At 32.7% G+C, this 21,105-nt stretch overlaps 1 protein-coding gene across 10 annotated transcripts in view; it reads right to left on the reverse strand.

Annotated features, from left to right (window-relative positions):
- Nucleotides 1-21,105, reverse strand: part of LOC111058636 (phosphoenolpyruvate carboxykinase, cytosolic [GTP]) — a 52,054-nt gene that overhangs the window by 7,237 nt on the left and 23,712 nt on the right. For 4 of the 10 annotated variants that reach the window (XM_039439810.1, XM_039439812.1, XM_039439811.1 and 1 more), the window contains 8 exons: nucleotides 16,686-16,782; nucleotides 13,700-13,845; nucleotides 12,300-12,484; nucleotides 10,984-11,114; nucleotides 8,719-8,855; nucleotides 3,937-4,069; nucleotides 2,461-2,677; nucleotides 1,565-1,763 (listed from right to left, as the gene is read on the reverse strand). In XM_039439810.1, coding sequence (XP_039295744.1) covers nucleotides 1,565-1,763; nucleotides 2,461-2,677; nucleotides 3,937-4,069; nucleotides 8,719-8,855; nucleotides 10,984-11,114; nucleotides 12,300-12,484; nucleotides 13,700-13,845; nucleotides 16,686-16,782 — 1,245 coding nt within the window. Of the gene's footprint in view, nucleotides 1-1,564; nucleotides 1,764-2,460; nucleotides 2,678-3,936; nucleotides 4,070-8,718; nucleotides 8,856-10,983; nucleotides 11,115-12,299; nucleotides 12,485-13,699; nucleotides 13,846-16,685; nucleotides 16,783-19,183; nucleotides 19,361-19,669; nucleotides 19,847-21,105 lie in introns of those variants that run through there. The other 6 variants (XM_039439808.1, XM_039439809.1, XM_039439807.1 and 3 more) reach the window with 4 other exon arrangements.

Raw genomic sequence — 21,105 nt, forward strand, 5'->3', positions numbered from 1 at the left:
ATAATTAAAGAATGATTTGTTATAGAAATTAATTCCTTAGTGGAATTACTGACCATTCAAGACTCTTGAAATGTCAAGTCTTCAGTTTCAGGTATTTTCTAGTTTTTGCGTGTCTAAAATAATTAAAGAATGAAGAGTTTCTCCTCTACTGAAGAATTGAATTATTTAAAAGTCTTTGCACACCAAATTTTTCGATTACATTATATTTGAATACCATCAAGTTATCAAGTTGAAATAAATAATTAGGTGACTGTGGGAATCTCCTTCCCATTAACTGTCAACTTTCTTCTTCTTCTTTGGCTGTGCCTTATCCCATTTAAATATGGTCAGCATTCCTTCCTCTTAGTCTGCCTCTCCACAAAGCCCTATCCAATGCTTGCTCTCTCCTCCAACCACTCTCCCGCAAGTCAGCCGCTATTCTATCTCCCCACCTCATCCTAGGTCTACCTCGTCCTCTCACACCATCCAAAACCAAATCCTGTCCAACATAATCCTCCTCCCGTCGCTGTACATGCCCAAACCACATCATCCTTGTCTCCTGCATTTTCTTTCCCAGTGGTCCAACTTTTACAGTGCCTCTGATCAATTCATTTCTTATTTTATCTCTTCTTGTAACCCCACACATCCATCTTTACTAACCCCACACAGTCCACTGTGTGGATTGAAATTCTTCAGTCTCCAAAAATGAAACAAAATACATAATAGTTATGACATTAAAAATACGGATGGAAATTACTGAGAAATTGCATTTATAGATTTGGATTTTCGTTTAATAATAATATATTAACATTAAAAATAGATGGATTGAAGACTCTTCTCATGGGCTCATGCCTGTGAGAAAGGAGCGAGTCGAGATAATAAAATACCGTAATAGAAACTGGTTTTTTAGAGTTGTACATAATTGTTACCTACTTTTATTGATGCTGTTTGAATTTGTTCATAATTCAGACATTGTAGGCTACACATTCAATATAAAATGATGAATTTGTAAATAATTCTGCACATATCTTTTCGAACAACATATTCTGTACACATTCTTTACTACCGTACATATTCATGTACCGTAGGTTCTATTTGAAGAAGATCTTGAAACTAGAAGATCTTCTATAGTGAGGTCCACGTTATAATGACAATTTTTGATTAGCAATGGTATTACTATCCTTGTCTATCATTTAACAAAGCAGATATCGCTATCTCTTTCTCGCTTTGCTCTGTTGCCAAATCGTCTTTTAACAATGTAGAATTAATAACCAATAAACAAAATATTTCATCTTGATTATAAAAATGCTTTATATTGGAAAATATAATTTCTTGCTTAATAAAATATAATTGATTATTTTAAACGAGAATGAACCGTTAATATTACATCAATAAACCTGTATCAGCTACCGTTTACAGAAGGCATTGACAACACAGAGGTTCGGCAAAGTTGTCCACCTATCTTTCTCCACTGCCATTATAACGTGGACCACACTTTAGCGAAACAATATAATATTGAATCTTTGTTTTCAGAGTTCATAGTAGACTTATGTAGTTTCTATATGAATAAGACTTTGAAACAAACCTTGAGTTTGGATGAGCAGCCAGGGTTCCCGATTGGGTGGTCCAGGGCTTCCCCAGCCAGTCGGTGATTTGGGTTTGGGGCGGGGGGGTAGGCATACCCTCCCAATACACCCCTCCATCACTGGTGCTGGCCACGTTTGTGAAGATTGTGTTCTCGAAAATTGTTTTCATTGCGTTGGGGTTTGTGTCGTTCGAAGTTCCTGTGAAAAGCCGAAATAAAAATTCAATTACAGTATTGTCAATCGACAATTTTAATCTCTTCTAAGGATTTCAGATTTAAGATTGATTTTAAAAAAGCCTGATTCATTAATCTTTATTGATGCCACGAGAACCAATCAGAGAAGCCTTCTTTACAAAGTAACCATCTCTGATTGGTTCTTTTGTGGAATTTGATCATGATTAAAATTTACCAGGCCTTTGTGCAACCGGGCCATAAAGTTGTGAATAGTTAAGTAATTTCATTATCATCTCAAAAAACGTAGAAGAGACTATAGAGGCTTGAGTCATACGGATTAGAAAAATTATCTTTTGTTGAGGAGATATGACCTCTTAAATATATTTTACATCACACAGTTTATTGAAAAACCCAAATTTATCAGTAAATTATTTTTTTAATTTTTCCGAGAAGAATAAAATCATTATCAACTCTGCTTTCTTATGCTCCTTGAAGCGAGGAATCCGAATCTGCAATCGGATTAGGAAAATTAGCTCCCGTTGAGGAGATATGACCTCTTAAATACCTTTCACATCACCTAGTTTATTGAAAAACGCAAATTGATCAGTAGGTACATTATTTTTTCATTTTTCCGGAAAGAATAGAATCGTCGCTTAGGAATTTTACCTTAGAATGTTTCATGTTTGATGTAAATAATAACAGTTGAGTTTGCATGTACATACCTGGAGCGACCCCAAAGAAGCCGTTCTCCGGGTTGATGGCATGCAGCTTGCGTGTGCGAGGGTTGAACCGCATCCAAGCAATGTCGTCACCCACACACTCCACCTTGTAGCCGGGCAGGGCACTCTGCATCATTGCCAGGTTGGTCTTGCCGCAAGCTGAAGGAAAAGCTGCGGCTATATAGTGCTTGCGGCCTTGCGGCGTTGTGATGCCTAGGATCTGTAAACCAAATCACAAAAACTATGATTTCTCTTGTCATCAGCAATATTTTATTCACTCAGCATGACAACTGAGGATATTCCACATTCAAAGGTGGAAGTAAGTATCATTTGCATATTTCATATACAAAGGGTAAAAGGTAGGCGGACATATTTAGGTACATTATTTTACATAAAAATACAGCCTAATACTACAAAAGCAGAAGAAAGAGACAATCATGAACAAAAATGGTTTTTTCGTACCGTATCCGAAAATTGACATTATAAGTGAAATCTAATTTTACTTCCAAGAACAGCGAATGAAGCTTCTACTTCGAGATAAGCAATTAAAAAAGATAATAATTTAAGTGATATACATGCATCTATTAGAAAAATTACAAAGATCTGAGGGTAGAAGGAAATTTTATTTTTGTATTCATGCATTGATAGATACAATACAGTATCATTCTCAACTATGAATGATTGGCAAAAGAACAACATGCTAAAAGCCGAAAACTTTATCAATCTTGGAAACTTGCAATGATCTACAAAGAGAAATGGAGAAATCTACATGAAAATGGGAATTAATAGAATGGCGAATGTATTGTCACTAACATAATGTGAGGTAGTATTTTAAATATTCATTCAAAAAATAAAAAAGGGGAATGAAGACAAAAAATATAATGAAGGAGGAGGGTCAAGTTGATTAGAAAGGAAACCAAATCAAAAACAGCGAGGGAAGTAGTAAACAAGATGTAAGGAATAGAAATATGATTCGAAAACTATTTCACTAGGAGAAGAACAGACAGCTATGTTTCATGTGTTCATAGGTAGGAAAATAAAGGTGAGGATCAACTCAGACTTATGTGACACAGGTCGAGAAGAGACTCGACTCTAGCCGAGGGCATGTATTTTCAAATGGTGACATCGCGGAGACTAGAATCGACTGGTCTGAGTGTCACCATTTGGAAACACATGCTCTCGACCTGAGTCGAGTCGACCTCTCTTCTGGACCTGAGTCGCGTAAGTGTGAGTTGAGCCAAAAGACATGAGTATAAGAGAAGGACAGAGGCATTCGCAAAGATTACAATTGAACATAAAATTTACATTGAAAACTATTTCAATATTTGTATTAAATATTCATTTTTAAATTGTTTCACTTGTATTATGTGTTAAGAGAGCAATTATGGGATATTATCCTTGTGCTCTCATATGTATCTCAAATAAACAAACAAACAAACAAACAAACAAACAAACAAACAAACTTGTAGCAATACTTACAAGCATATGCTCAGCAAGCCAACCCTCCTTTCTAGCCAGAACTGATCCAATTCTGAGAGCAAAACATTTTTTTCCAAGCAGTGAATTTCCACCATAGCCGCTGCCATAGCTGTAGATTTCATCGTAGGCTTCTCTGTATTCAAGAATAATAAATAAAATAAATTATTTTAGGAAATACCTAATAATAAATAACAACTTAAGAATGTGCTATACCAGCACGAAACGGTCGTCGCCACACCAAAGAATGTGAGTGTTTTTTTCACTTTAAAGTTATATAAGAATACAATAGTAATAAATAACTTGAACTTGATTATGGGAACATGGAATGTGAGAAGCTTATACAGAAGTGGTGCCTTGAAAGAATTACTACAATGTGTGAAACAGTATAGAGTAAAAGTACTTGCTATACAGGAAATGCGTTGGCCAGGCAAGGGAGTGTTTGACACTCAGTCTCACACTGTGATGTACAGTGGCAAGGAGGGAGACAGGCATGAACTTGGAGTTGGATTTGTGGTGGAAAATAGCATGAAGGAGAATATTATAGATTTCAAGCCAGTAAATGAGAGAATATGCGTCCTAAGGGTAAAAACAAAATTCTTCAACCTCTCACTAATAAATGTGCATGCCGAAAGTGAAGATAAAGATGAAGCTGTTAAGGATGAATTCTACTGCAAGCTGGAACAGACATACAATAGCATGCCTTCTAATGATATAAAAATGATTTTGGGAGACATGAACGCAAAAATTGGTAAGGAGATGGTATTCCAGAGAGTGGCAGGATTGCATAGTCTGCATGAAGAGAGCAACGACAATGGAATGCGGGTCCTGGATTTTGCAATGTCAAGAAACATGATAGTTGCCTCAACACAGTTCCCAAGAAAAGAAATTCACAAGTGGACCTGGACATCACCAGACGGACAGCACCATAATCAGATTGATCATGTCTTGGTGGATAGACGAGCAGCTACAAGCATCACAAACATAAGGAGCTGCAGAGGTGCGGACTGTGATTCTGATCACTATCTGGTGAGAATTGATTTTAGATGCCGAATTCGCAGTAAAGACAATAAAAGGCAGCAGAGGCCACCAAAGCTGAATGTAGATAAACTGAGGGAGGAAGGTGAAAGAAAGAAATATCAAGAGGCACTGGAGAATCTCATTCAATTACCTGTACACGCACAGGAGGAAAATAGAACAACAGAGGAGGAATGGCAGGATCTGAAGAGGGCTATTACCCAGGCAGCAGAGGAGACTATTGGATATAGTACCCAAACAAGACGGGAGAGCTGGTTTGATGATGAGTGTGAGGAGGCCATACAGAAAAGAAACGAGGCCCGGAGACACTATATAGAAAGGCCAACTAGAGCAAAAAAAGCAAACTATGATATTCTTAGAAGAAAGGCTAAAAGTGTGATTAAAAGGAAAAAACGAGAATACTACAACAACAAGGTCACCAAAATTCAACAGGATTTTGAGAAGAAAGACCCCCGAGAGGCATATAAAGGAGTAAACCTGTTCAAGAAAGGATACAAGCCAAAAACAACACTTTGTAAGGATCTGAATGGAAAAATAATTGGAAATAAAGATAGCATAATGGAGCGATGGAGGACCTACTTCAGTCAGTTGCTTAACCCCAACCTAGACCAAAATGTACTGCCAGACCAGAGATTAGAAGTAATTGATGATGAAATAATCATTGAACCACCACGGTTGATGATGTTGTGAAGGCACTGAAGAAAATAAAGAATAACAGAGCCCCAGGGATAGATGGAATTACAGGAGAATTACTCAAGTATGGAGGAGATCAATTGACAACAAAACTGGCCCATCTCATAAAGTTTGTGTGGGAAACAGAGACCCTCCTGAAGACTGGCACATGAGCATCATATGCCCCATCTATAAAAAGGGTGATAGACTTGAGCCCAAAAACTACAGAGGTATATCTCTCTTATCAACAGCATATAAAACCTTCACCTCAATAATCAAAGATAAAATAGATGTGTATGCTGAGGGATTACTAGGAGAGTATCAGGCTGGTTTCAGATCAGGCAGGTCAACGACAGATCAGCTCTTTGTTGCCCGACAGTTAGCAGAAAAGTTCTGGGAGTTCAATATAGATGTCTACCACCTATACATAGACTTCAAGCAGGCCTACGACAGCATCGACAGAGAAAAGCTATACTCAACCATGCTTGATCTTGGAATACCAACAAAGCTTGTACGACTTGTCAGAGCAACAATGAAGAAGACCACCTGTCAGGTGAAGATAGATGGGGAAATGACAGATAAGTTTGAGGTGGAACAAGGACTGAAACAAGGAGATGGCCTAGCACCAGTTCTCTTCAACCTTGCACTAGAAAGGGTGATAAGAGGGACTCTGGCAGATACAAGTGGTACATTAATAAACAAGACCCAGCAGATATTAGGGTATGCAGATGACCTGGACCTAGAAGGAAGATCAGTGGCAGCAGTCAAAGAAATGTTCACAAACTTGGAAAATGCAGCTAATGAGATTGGTCTAAAGGTGAATTGTGATAAGACCAAGTTCCTACATCAAAGCAGACGTCAGCACAACAGAAGAGAACAAAACCTATTGGTGGGTGAGTACAGCTTTGAGAACGTGAAAGACTTCACCTACCTGGGAGTTAATATAACAGCGGACAGTGATGAGATGAAAGAAATACAGAAGCGGCTCAATACGGGGAACAAAACATTCTTCTCTATGCTGCAGATATTCAAGTCTAGAAGCGTCCATAGAAATATAAAGGCTAGATTATATAAGTCCATAATACGTACAGTGGTCACGTATGGAAGCGAAGTTTGGACATTAACATCAAAGGCAGCAGGCAATTTAGACCGCTGGGAAAGGAAAATGCTGCGTAGAATATATGGACCTGTGTGTGATGAGGGTGTCTGGCGAATAAGAAATAACAACGAATTAGCTGCACTCTATAAGGAGCCACCCCTGTCCATATATGTCAGACTGAAACGTTTAAGATGGGCAGGGCATGTGGAGCGGATGCCTGACACTCGCGCCCCCAGGAAAATATATATGGGACAGCCAGGAGGCAAGAGACCGGTGGGGAAGCCAAGACTGAGATGGGCGGATGGTATTTCCAAGGATGCAGCAGAACTCCTTCGCATCAGGAACTGGAGAAGGAAGGCAAGAGATCGTGACGAATGGAGGCGCAGAATTGAGGAGGCCAGGGCTCGATTTGGGCTGTAGCGCCATCGAAGAAGAAGAAGAAGAAGAAGTAATAAATAACAGTTAATACAGTAGTTAATAGTTGAGCTGTTGGAAAATGAGTAAATTTATTCACACAACTACATTATTAAATAAAAATAAGTTGTGTGAATTTTGCAAGGAGATTAGATTAGATTTCTTTATTTATATATGTTACAATATTCACTGGCTTATACACGAATTTACATTAAATGACGATAATGCTAGTTATTCAAAGAGTTTTACAAAGTATAAATAATTAATGAATGAGGATAAAGAATGAATGCAATTAGAATAACGATAATATAATAATGTGATATAACTTCATAAATCGGCGGTGTTTCAACAAATACTTGTCGATTCTATACCTGTTATTTATGAATATAAGTTGTATCTTTTCAAATACAGTACTTTCTCCAACAATCCAATTTTCTGAAAGATAATGATACTTCTGAAAGATACTGTATTTTCTCCCCCCCCCATACAGATTGTATATGCATAGAGAAAATCTAGCATAAGATATATTTAGCATTATGCTAACTTCTCTCTATGGTATAAGTGAAAACACTAGAGAATCATTTGTATAATATTATTGGCTATTTTCCTTCGATTGACGAATTGAAAAGTACATCTCTCCAGAGTAAAAATACTCAGAAAATCAAATTTAATTTTGAGAGGTTGTATTATTTATTGAAATGTTAATAATTATTGAATGAAGATTCAACATTTGTTTGGTTTACAGCATTATTTGGACTTTTCTTTGATAATTACCGTATTTATAACACTATTCCATTACACAGCCTACTTATGAGGCTTTAATAGGTACTATACTCTGTCCAAATTCACATGAGCTCTGAAGGATTAGGCCGACCCTCCTACTACTCACACACACAAGCACAGTCTCCTTTTGTGTGTGTGAGTATAGGGACGGTCTTCCTACCTGTATACTACGTAGTGTACATAGTATATCAATGGCGCAGGTAGGCCGGGCGTGTGTGCCTGTGCGTGGGGGAGCGAGGGTCGGCCTATAATCCTTCAGAGCTCATGCGAAATTGGACAGAGTATAGTCATAGAGAAACAATAGTTTAAGTAGATATCCCATGGTATAGGAACTTTATGTCGCAACTTTTACTGTTATCTCAAGCCGATTACTGTCGATTATTGTCAATTTTTACTGGTTTGTTGGGGTGAGAGTGTATAAACGGCACAATTTGAGAGACTACCAGCGTCATACAGCTGCATGGGAAAGAACTACGTGAACTATCGGCTTGGGATAACAGTAAAAGTTGCGACATAAACGCCCTATACCATGGGATATCTACTTATGCCATCGTTTCTCTATGGTATAGTATTATAGCAACTTGTGTTACTCTACTCGTATTATTATTCATATCACTTTTATTCCATTTATTTGTACTTCACAAACAATATTGTGTATTTTTCAAGGTAAACTGATAAAGAAGGCCCTTCAAGTATTGTGTCATCCTGATAAAGATAATTTTCATTTAATTTTCTGGAACTACAGCATGAAATAACTTTGGAATATTTTTTCAACAAACCTGTGCATGATAATGGTCCTTTCAGGGTCACAGGGCCAGGAGGGCATGGCCATTTTGCCTGAGGGCTGTGGTTTTCCCACTGTGTGAGTGGCCTGAACAAACGGCTTGCTCTGGTTGGCTAGAATCTCTTGAAGAACCTACACGAATCAGAAAATAGAATTCAGTAATTCATCAACTAGTACTAAACGAAAATAGAATTCAGTAATTCATCAAGTTATGTTAAATTAAGTAAAGGTTAACACTGCTATCAGATATGATGCAAAATTGTTCGATATAACAGCATTTTCAAGTGAATAAATTTTAAAACATATTATAAACAAATAAGCTACCAGAGCTTAATTTTTTATGTATTTATACAATCATTTACAATAAATATTCTTTATTACTATTTTTGGACGATTTCTATCCAAATTTGGGAAAGAAACAGTTTTGGGCTTTAAGCCTGTTGTTCCTCCCCCAATCATTCATTGTTCAGAATTATATTGTATCTAGCAATGTATAAATAAATAAATATAAATAAATAAATAAATAAATAAATAAATAAATAAATAAATAAATAAATAAATAAATAAATAAAATAAATGAATAAATAAATAAATAATAAATAATAAATAAATAATAAATAAATAAATAAATAAATAAATAAATAAATAAATACATAAATAAATAAATAAATAAATAAATAAATAAATATTAGCTTATATACTTATATACATATACCAGAAGGACAAGTAACTCGCATATTATAAAAATGTATTGTTAGACCTATAAATAGAGCTATGAAAGGGAGTAAAAATATAGTGAGGTCCACGATATAATGGCAGTGTTTGATTAGCAATGGTATTGCTATCCTTGTCTATCATTCAATAAAGCAGATAGTGCTGTCTTTTTCTCGCTTTGTTCTGTTGCCAGATCGTCTTTTAGAGAATTGATAATTAACAAGATATTTCATCTTAATAACAAAAATTCATTATGAAGTTATTGGAAAATTTGATTTCTTGCTTAATAGAATATAATTGATTATTTGAAACGAGAATAAATAGTTAAAATTACATCGATAAACCTGTATCAGCTACCGTCTATAGAAGGCATTGACAAGACAGAGGATCAGCAACGTTGTTCTCCTATCTTTCTTCACTGCCATTATAACGTGGACCTCTCTATAGGTGTGTGATTCAGTAGATTATGAATGGAAAGTGTCTTGAACCACTACCTCCGTAAACAAAGCCGTAGTGCATTCGTGTGACGTCATCACAGGTAGGGCTCCTACACTAATAAAAATTCGTTAATTCATCTGATCTATATCAGCTAGTGTTTCTATTGGTGTAGGAGCCCTACCTTTGCTGACGTCACACGAATGCACTACGGCTTTGTTTACAGAGGTAGTGCTTGAACTTGTTAAAGACCCCAACTATTATATCCTGATTTACATCGATCTGAAACTTTATAGTCTCTCCTAGGTTTTTTAAAAAGGTAAAATAATTATTTAATTATTCACTACGGTATCTTAAATCTGAAAACCTCACAAGAAGTAGAAATAGTCGATAACGTGGAACCCACCATAGGGCTACCGTATGGAATGAGTGAAAATAGTAACATAGCACTTCAAAATTATATTTGCTACCATATGGAATGAGTGAAAATAGTAACATAGCACTTCAAAATTATATTTGCTACCGTATGGAATGAGTGAAAATAGTAACATAGCACTTCAAAATTATATTTGCTACCGTATGGAATGAGTGAAAATAGTAACATAGCACTTCAAAATTATATTTGCTACCGTATGGAATGAGTGAAAATAGTAACATAGCACTTCAAAATTATATTTGCTACCGTATGGAATGAGTGAAAATAGTAACATAGCACTTCAAAATTATATTTGCTACCGTATGGAATGAGTGAAAATAGTAACATAGCACTTCAAAATTATATTTGCTACCGTATGGAATGAGTGAAAATAGTAACATAGCACTTCAAAATTATATTTGCTACCGTATGGAATGAGTGAAAATAGTAACATAGCACTTCAAAATTATATTTGCTACCGTATGGAATGAGTGAAAATAGTAACATAGCACTTCAAAATTATATTTATTCTTGAAATATAAAAGAAGTGAGAAATGACAGTAGATAGTGTATAAGATAATATAAAAAATTAAACTCAATTTTTTTAGGAAAGATTGAGTTATTTTTGAGTAATTGTTTTTTTATTGTTTGCTCTATCCAATAAATAAATAGAGAAATAAATAAATAATAACTGACCGGAGCTCCCATTCTGGTCATGATACGCATGGAAGCCACCACGTAGGGAGAGTCAGTCACTTGCACTCCGATCTTGGATAGGGGCGAACCTATGGGACCCATGCTGAACGGAATCACATACATTGTGCGGCCTGTAATATAAGCAAATAGTTGTAAAAATAGATTAGAACAATATAAAATAAAACGAAATTAATATGCCTAAAACTACACAGTATATTAATAAAACGATTAAACAATAAATCAATCAACTATTGTTTTAAAATATAGTACAATAATTGGATGAGATAAATTGTATTTAGTTGATAAAAAAATACAACTGAATTAAATGGGATGGGATTCTTGTTTCCAACCGGATGGCTACACCAAAACATTTGCAGAAATGCCAAAGGATAAGAAAAATGAAATTTCTCATAGAAATAGAGCCTTAGCTAAGCTTAAAACATTTTTTATAGATATGAAGGACTGTGAATAAGTGAATAGAAGTAATAAAAAGTTATTGTTGAAGTAATAAAATGAATAGGGAATTGAGCAAATACATTGTTTCCATATGATTAAATGAATGGATACCCTGAATTGGAGACAAAACTAGTTTCTATAATGATGGGAGAATTTAGGGAATAATATTCTATTATCCATATAATTCTTTTTTCTTTTAAATTATAACTATACAGTCATCATAACACTGTTTTTGGTTTCATGAGAATTCAGTAATCCAGTAGTCAAGACTATGTATTTCAACTATCTTGATACAATTTATTGTTATTTCAGTTTTATTATTTAGAGCATCTGCCATATTACATAGAGCTATTATATGATATGAAGTCCCATATGCACTATCTTCGAATTAATCAAGTTTAACAAACGTGATTCAAACTATAGATCTGTTTGAATCAGTTCAAACTTATTTTTGAGCGAATAATGAATTTATTGCCAAATACAAGAAATATTTTTTTAATCTAATAACAGCAGTACAAATGAAACAATTCTGTTGATGGATGATAATCTATGGATGTTAAATTTTATCAATAATCCAAGTACTTGATAAACAATTATTATTAAAAGAGAATCCAAATTAAATGCTGTAATTCCCTGAAGAATTCTGCTATTGCAAATATTGACAACAGGATAAACAGCTAGATGGAAACTTGATAAATAAATCCAAAGTTTAAAGTAATTTTCATTTATGTTTTGTTAAATGAATCCAAAATATGATTATAAATACGGGTTTTTGACTATCAACATGGAGTGTAAAATCACTTTAAATTGGTCATGAACATGTAAATAAAGAATGAAATCAGTTGGAATGAGTCAAATACCTTTCATACTACCGGGAAACCGGTTGTCGATGGCAGTATCCATGTCTTTAGTGGAGATCCAGTTGCCAAGGGTGCTCTTCACGCCCTGTTTGGGGATGGGAATGACCTCCCTCTCTGTCGGTGTACTCATGAAGGTCCTGCTCTCAACCCTTGCCACATCCCTTGGATCAGTTCGAACCAGGTAGCTGTAGCACAAACATATACAAACATCAACAAAAATTGTATAAAATGTTGATCAATTCATAAATTTTATAAGGTAACTGAATAGGTAAATGTAGAACAAACATCAACAACACCTTGATAAAATTTCGGTAAATTCATCAATTTGATAGGACAGTTGAAGAATATTGGTCCAAATACGGTAATATACAGCAAAGATAGGTAGGCCTACTTGAAACATGCAGAAAATGTTGATTATTTATAAATTTGTCAAGACAATCGATGACTATTGTTCCAAATAATAGTACAGTTGAAAAAAAAGAATAGAATCAGATTAGTATAATTTTCAGAAGAAGAAAAATAGTACATATTATACTGTACTTGAAACTTGTATAAAATGTCAATAAATTCATAAATTTGATAAATCAGTTGAAAAATTCGGCACAGTTCCAAATTAGCTCAGATATTTAATAATAAGATACAGTATTATAATTCTTGTATAAAATGTCGATGGATTTATGAATTTGTAAAGGTATTTGAGGAGTATTGTTCCAAATAATTCCACAGATGCTTAATATTTTGTTGAAATGTTGATAAATTGATAAAATTTTGAATTTTGATGAGGAAGTTGATGAATATTGGTACCGTATAAAAATAATAGCTTCATACTCTAAATCTTTTTCGAAATTAATATTTGGTTTACCCAAGAATTTGATTGATGCAAGTACGAGGGCAATCCAACGATAGCCAATTATCGTCAAGGGGTCAAGACCCTCTTCCACATACAGGATTTGCCTTTGTGGAGAGCTTTCATAAAGTTTATTAAAAATGTAGTGTTGTATTTTCTGTAACTGTGGTATATTGTAGTTAGATTTATTTATTACGATTAATTATTTAATTTCAACTGAAATAAGTTTTATTTATGATTATTTGTTTGCAGAAGATGTAACGTTATTGTATGATTTGAATTTTTAACCCTGCTATCATGGATAATAAAAACCAATTTGATTTGATTTGATTTACTCAAAACTTGAATAAAATGTCAATAAATTGATACTAATAAATTTCATAGACCTGTTGGTGAATATTGTTCGAAAAAATAGCAAAGATACTCAGAAATGTTATGAAATGGATGTATTATTTTGATGAAGCAGTTGAAGAAGTTATGTTGATAGCTTCTGGAGTCTATGGACACTTAAAAAATGAGAAAAGTAATTTGAAATATTGTAGAAGAAACTCACCAATTTTTATACTTGGGCAGCTCCTGTAGCATGCCCATGTTTTTCATGATGGCAACCATTTTCTCATTTTCCTGTTTTGTTCCATCGCAGATGTGAATTTCTTTCGGCTCGCACAGCAGGACACTGTCTCTCAGAAAGTAGATCAACTGCAAAAATTGATAAATGTTGAGAAATTGTCATAGATTTGTGTTGGGAGGATTTACATCAGAGAGTACTGGATTTATTGTATTCGTAGCCTTTTTGATTATTATTTTATTCGATTAATTAGCATTTGAATAGAATTGAATTAGGAAATGAGAAATGGATAGAATTGAGAATTGAGAAATTGATTGGAAATTGTGATTGTAATAGATTTGTGTTGGGAGGATTTACATCGGAGAGTAGGCCTACTGGATTTATATTGTATTCGTAGCCTTTTTGATTATTTTATTTGATTATTAGCATTTTAAATGAATAGCTAGAAGAAGGAATGAAGTGGTTTTGTAGGAAACCACCAAAGCAAAATAATTTTAAAATTTGAAAAATTATTCAAAAACAATGTTCCTTACAAAATAGCGTAGGCTATATCAATTTCGAAGTTGGTAAAATAATTTAAAAGGAGCTATGGTCCAAATAGATTAATTATTAGTTCTCCTATTACAGAATAATTTATTTTGTCGCTAAAGATTGATAGCAATGTGCTACAGTAACAGAGAATATGTCTAAAGATACAAAAATCTGTTACAAATTCAAGTTGAAAATAAAAGAGATAAAGTTAACACGAATTTACCACTTATGAGGCTTACTTTTATTCTATTAATAACTGTGAATAATTATCGAATAAATAAAGAATAATAATTATTGAATAGTAAGAAAAATATATATAATTATAAATAATATGAAATGGACATTTTAAAACAACAATATAATGTACATTTTTCAAGGGAGAGAGGGAGAGAAGGCTCTTATCTTGTCTTGTTTTATCTCCACCTGATTATTTTTCATTTTATCCATGAAGATCATTCTATTTACCGATCTAGATAATTCTAGTTTAATTTTTTGGAATATTTTTCAACTAACCTGTGCTAATAACAGCATTATAATGATAGTAGCAACTAATGTTGAATAAGTTAAAGATTGCCAAAACTAAACTACCTATTTATAGCACAAGGTTGCCTCATTTTTCCTCTCCCTATCATTTTGATAATATACTTAAGTTATTTTATAAATGAATAGAGAAAGAATGAATAATAATAAATCAGAAATCAACATAAAGAACGATAAAAAATAAATTATTTTTAATAAAAATTTATACCTATAGCCATCAGTACACTAATTAAAGCTGTGAATGAAAACAAGAGAATCAACAAAATTTTTGAACAAAGAAATCAACAAAAACAAAGAAATCAACATGAAAACAATTAAAATTCATATCAAACAAAGATGTTGAGGTTTGATGACACATGTAATGGAAACAATGGCTAATTGATTAGAAAAATGGACCCAATCCATTTAGTCATACAAAGTCTAGGAATTTATCGCGCTACAATTATGATGAAACAGCAGTGATTTACTCAACTAAATAGACCGATAAAAGCGGACAATGCACCAAAAATGAATAAATTATCACCTATTCAAGGTTTTTGAACGGCTTTTGATGTACTTTGAACGTTCAGGCTATTTAGCATGTAATTTATCCCACACAGTACACATGTCTGTGTTTTATCTCGAAAGACAAAAAAGTTATTTGTGAATAAAACACTTTTTGATTTGATTTAAGATCAAAGTATTCCATATAATTTTGCAATTTCCGTAATTAGAGTACAATGTAAATTGTTGTGATTACATAAAATAATATTCAGCATAAAATTAAGATAATCGGGTTTGCTTTAAAGCTATGTACTCCTCTTTTAAATTTTTCTAATGAATACCAGAATGTAATGACAGAAAAATAATTAGTCATAGTTTAAAATAAGATACATTCCATCATGAATTTTGTTCTAGAACGCTAAAGTATGAAGTAGTTTTTGTGTATAAATCACTATAGTGAGGTCCACGTTATAATTGGCAGTGGAGAAAGATAGAAGGAAAACGTTGCCGGACCTCTGTCTTGTCAATGCCTTCTATAGACGGTAGCTGATACAGCTTTATTGATGTAATATTAACTGTTCATTCCTGTTTAAAATAATCAATTATATTTTATTAAGCAAGAAATTATATTTTTCAATAATTTAATGATGAATTTTCATGATTAAGATGAAATATTTTGTTAATTGATGATTAATTCTACATTGTTAAAAGACTATCTGGCAACAGAGCAAAGCGAGAAAGAGATAGGCCTAGCGCTATACCATTGCTAATCCAACACTGCCATTATAACGTGGACCTCACTATAGAACGCCAAAACTTGAAGTAGTTTTTGTATGATTCAAAAGTAATTAATAATTTCCGAAATAATAAAAACAGAAAAAGAGCCATAGAGGCATGGCTAAACTTGAATTATTTCCAATCGTTGACTTTTATACAATAATCAACTTCATATTATAAATTATATTTTCGAACACTTCATACGCTAGATTCAAGTTTATATATTACATCCCTGATTAAGCTGATTTACGACTCACACTGGCGCACAAGGAATCTTCCTTTTGCCGGTGTTTTTGCCTCACCTACTGTACTTATGCATGTGATCATAAATTGAATCTTCATTTTAAAACTATTGTTTGTAATGTAAAGGATATCATTTCGTTATTATATCTAATTAAATAAATGTATGTATCTTGGTTTAAGTGCAGTAGCATATACTTTTATTTATTTTTTGTAAAGCTTTTTTGTATTTTGTTTTTGGCAAATAAAATTCATTCAATTCAATTGAATCGTGCAATAGTAATACATTATAATACAATCAATAATACATTGATTGCTAGATAATGGAGCATTGGATGATAATAGTTAATGGATAATTAATAATTTAAATTGATAATTAATTTAGTAATTTTTCTGATACCTTAGTGGAGAGTGCTGAGACGTGTCCCTGTACGAGAGGAACCTCCTCGATGCAATTTTTCTGGGCGTTGACGAAATCCAATACCACCGCATTGTACCTGAGAGGGGGAAATAGAATAAAAAATTATTAATACAATTGAAAAATATATAAATAAATAGAAAAAACACGATAGAAATACGAAGAATACTACAAAATTGTACAATTTCAGTGGAAGAGATGAAGATCGAGATGAAAAAAACGGAATAAAATGAGCAAAATAAACGATTGAAAAAACAATTAATGAAAAATAAAATAGAGCATCTCATGATATGATTAAGTAGCCTAGCCTAAATATGGAAAACCAGAATTAAATTAAAATGATATAAGCACTGCATAAAAAAATGAATTTTATACAGTCACTAATTTCTCTTTAGCTTTAAGTTAGTTTTTAGTTTTTGACTTTTTCATGTACATTTTCATGTATGCTTTGGAAAGAAATAAATGATTGATTGATTGATTGATTGACAGTATACCTATTCTGTGATATAAGCAGATACCCTTTATTGAAGAAATAGAATGATACAATAAGTTATAAAGATGTATTATAAAAATAGTATGAAATTATTAAGAATAAACATATGAAATATGGAGAATAAAAACAATATAAAAACTTTTAGTACCCGTTTATTAAAAACTTTAAAATATTTTAACGACTAGTTTCGACCATAGGCATTTTCAAGTTAAAATTATTTTAAAGTTTTTAATTAAAGGGTAGTAAAAGTTTTTTAATTGTTTTTATTTGAATCAAGTAGCCAATATAAGCAGAGTGATTTTATGAAATATGGAGAGTATGGAGCAATTGAGACTATGATAGAGAGTAAAGAATAATTGAACTGTATATTGGAAGTTATAGAAAAGGGAAAATGCTGGAAGTTAAAATAAAATATACAAAACCGTAGATTTCAATCTTGAAAATTTTAAAATTGAAATTCTAAAATTAAAAATTTGGAAAACATTGATAAACTGATACGAAATGAATTATTCCAGTGAGTGGAGTGGCTAGAGTAAATGGAATATAGTGAGAAATTTCATGCCGAAGTAGAAGAAGAAGAAGGCATGAGAAAAATGTAATAAAAAAATTGAAAAGATAAAATGAACAAGTTTCTATTAATATTCGCTTTAAAGTTCTTTGACTTTGGGATTTCTGATAAAATCTATTGAGATTATATTATATTTACAGCATAAATAGGTAGGTTGATTAATATAGGCTTTTAAAATGATCCATGAGTTGAAAAATCGCTTCCCGGTGGTTCGGAACCCACCGAAAACTGTTGGTCCACTCATCTCTCATAATCATCCGACTCATTACCTACGCACAAGTCTAGAGCTCATGAGGGCATCACCCTCAGCAAAAACTGTATTATGAATCAAATGAAATTCTTTTCTTCATTCAATCAATCATGTTTAAACTATGGTTGAGTTTTAGAATACTGTAGAGGAAATGTTGAAATCATTTCAAAACAAAAGTGATTCAAGTGTTTACCAGCAATTAATGACTGTTTGGTCTGACAAAACAGACGATTGTGAAAATAAGATTAAATAAGGAGAGAATATACAAATAAATAAGAGAAGAACAAAGCAAATAACCAAATAGGATAAGTTAATTGGGCCGATAAGATAAACAACTTTCCAAGATATATTTTAGATAAACAAGAGCAATCGTTGGTTTCCTACGGTTATTTTCCTATTTTGAAATCAAAGTTATTTAGTGCATAAATATTAGAAAAATTTACGAGTTTCATATCTATTCAATTTCAATTATTAACTTACGCTTTTTTATTTTATGATTCTGAATGGACATTTTGAAGTATGTAGCCTATAGTAGTGATGAAACAGGATAAATATAATTATTATGCAAATACATAGAAATAAAACCATATCATAAATAGTACCTAACTCAAGATTATAGGTACCTAGTTATAGTTATATTCATATATAATTATATGATATGTAATTTATCAATAAATAAATGAATAATAAACCATTACAATAATTTGCAAACACTGCATCACATTTACGAAACTTCTTGATATCCCACATCCCAATTGCTCAGAAGGAGCAATTGAGGGATATGGAAGATAAAAAAGTTTCGTGAATAAACTATATATAGAGCGGTATACACATACAAAGGAATGTAAAAAAGCAAAAAAAGATATTGAAGTAAGAAAAATGGAAGACGTTGATTAATAACATTTAAATTTAAAATTAAAATAATAGAATTTCCAAAAAAAATTGTGAATAAACTATATATAGAGCGGTATAAAAATACAAAGGAATGTAAAAAAGCGAAAAAGATATTAGAAGTAAGAAAATTGAAGACGTTGATTAATAACATTTAAATTGAAAATTGAAATAATAGAATTGCCAAATAATTAAAATACACAAAACATTTCAGAAGTTGAAAACAAATTGGAGCAATTTTCAAAAAACAAAACATTTGAAATATTTGTATTACTTACTTAGCAGCCCCTCTGATGTCATTCTTGATATACTCAGGCATTTTGTGAAAGTTTTCAAATGTTTTTCAAAATAATTTTAAAAGTTCAAATACAACTGTATCGTTTCAAATATTTTTCCACCAATTTTGATTCCATTAACTAGATGAGTTCAGAGTTCTCTGATAAATTGTTGAAGCGCTAAATAAGAAATTGAAATTTTTATTATTCTTTTGAAAATAAGAAGATGACTTGCTATATTTTTATGAAATTCAATGAATGAAGAATTTTTATGAATTCAATTCAATTCAAAGAATAAAGAATAATAGCTAATTATTTTTAAATAAAACTATTATATTTGTACTCTATCAATAAAGCTTTAGAAATCCTACTGTAATATTATGGAATGCAGAGCTAATAGGATACAAACTACATTCTTAAAATTCCAAACTTTCAAACTATTTATAAATTTCCTAGAGAAATCTATTTCAAGCAAATATCTATATTTACCCGCAATTACCCAGCTATATTTAGCACACTACTAGCACCTATAGATGAAGAAAGTAACTTAAAAACCTAAAAACTTCTAAATATTTCACAAAAATTCCTAAAATAGAGGAGTTATCTAGTTTAGAGCCTACTATATCCGCACTTAATAATGAGTAGCCAGACAATTATTAATGTTTGTCAGGAAAGTTCTAGCTTTTAAAACATTTCAAGAATTTAGGGGAGCCTAGACTAGAAAGTGGTGGGGAGAGAAAAGGGGTGTGTCAAGAATGAGGAGAGAAGAATGAGAGGAAGAGAGAAAGAAGAAGGAGAAGAAGAGGAAGTGGAAGTGGAGGTGCCCCCACCACCGCACTATCTCTAAAATCTGGACTTTCCCCTCTGGCTAATTAATGCGAAAAGTATTGTATACTATAATTGTTATTTGTGAAATTCCTATTTAGTCTACACTACTAATTGATACTACTGAAACAGTAAATACGATATATCTATATTTCAGTGAAATATATGTATTTCTCCCTTCAGTTAATAATATCAGCACAGTGTTCTCTAGTATAGGAATAGGCCTATTCATGAATATGATATACGGTAACAATAGAAATTTATGAATATTCCTCTTCATTGTAGTGATTGTAGATGTATTATATCTATATTTTCAATCAATATCAATGTAACTTTAAATGTATATAAGGCCTATATATACATGTATATTATACACCGTGATTCAAAAAGAATACCACAACTTTGAAAATCTGTATTTAATCAAGGAAACATAATAGAAACTTGGGTTGTAAATTAAAATGAAGAGTATTAAATTAAGTTTTTCCCCACTAGAAAACAAGTTCACAAATGTTTAATGTGACCCCCTCCAGACACTCGAGTGATATCAATACGATACTCGAACTCGTTGCATATCGGGCGTAACAGTTTGTATAGCTGATGTTATTTCTTGTTTGAGCTCTTCAATGTTAGCTGGTAGAGGCGGTCGATACACCTTATCTTTAACGTACCCCCATAGAAAAAATCACAGGGGTAGAGGTCAGGGCTTCTTGGAGGCCAGTGATGAAGTGCTCTGTCTCGAGCTGCTTGGCGGCAGATCCATTGCCTCGAATAGTTTTCATTCAAATAGGCAGATGAGTGTCAATGGGGTGGTGGTGCTTCATCCTGCTGGAATATGGGACTAAAAAAAACTTTAGAGCTTCCTCGAATCGATGACAGATAGTGCTCCACTATCCGTTTATTCTTTGCAGAGTTATCAATTCTCAAAGTTGTGGTATTTTTTTGAATCACGGTGTATATTCACATCTATATCATGAAGTTTTTTTTGTGATTTACTGTTTATAGATATTTCCATCATAGTATTGCCATAATATGGGTTATGCAGGGTTATGCCTGTTGTCTTCTCCCAATCATAATTATATTGTAATCATGATTTGTGATTG

This window comes from Nilaparvata lugens, chromosome 13 (assembly GCF_014356525.2).
Source record: "Nilaparvata lugens isolate BPH chromosome 13, ASM1435652v1, whole genome shotgun sequence".
Lineage (NCBI taxonomy): Eukaryota > Metazoa > Arthropoda > Insecta > Hemiptera > Delphacidae > Nilaparvata > Nilaparvata lugens.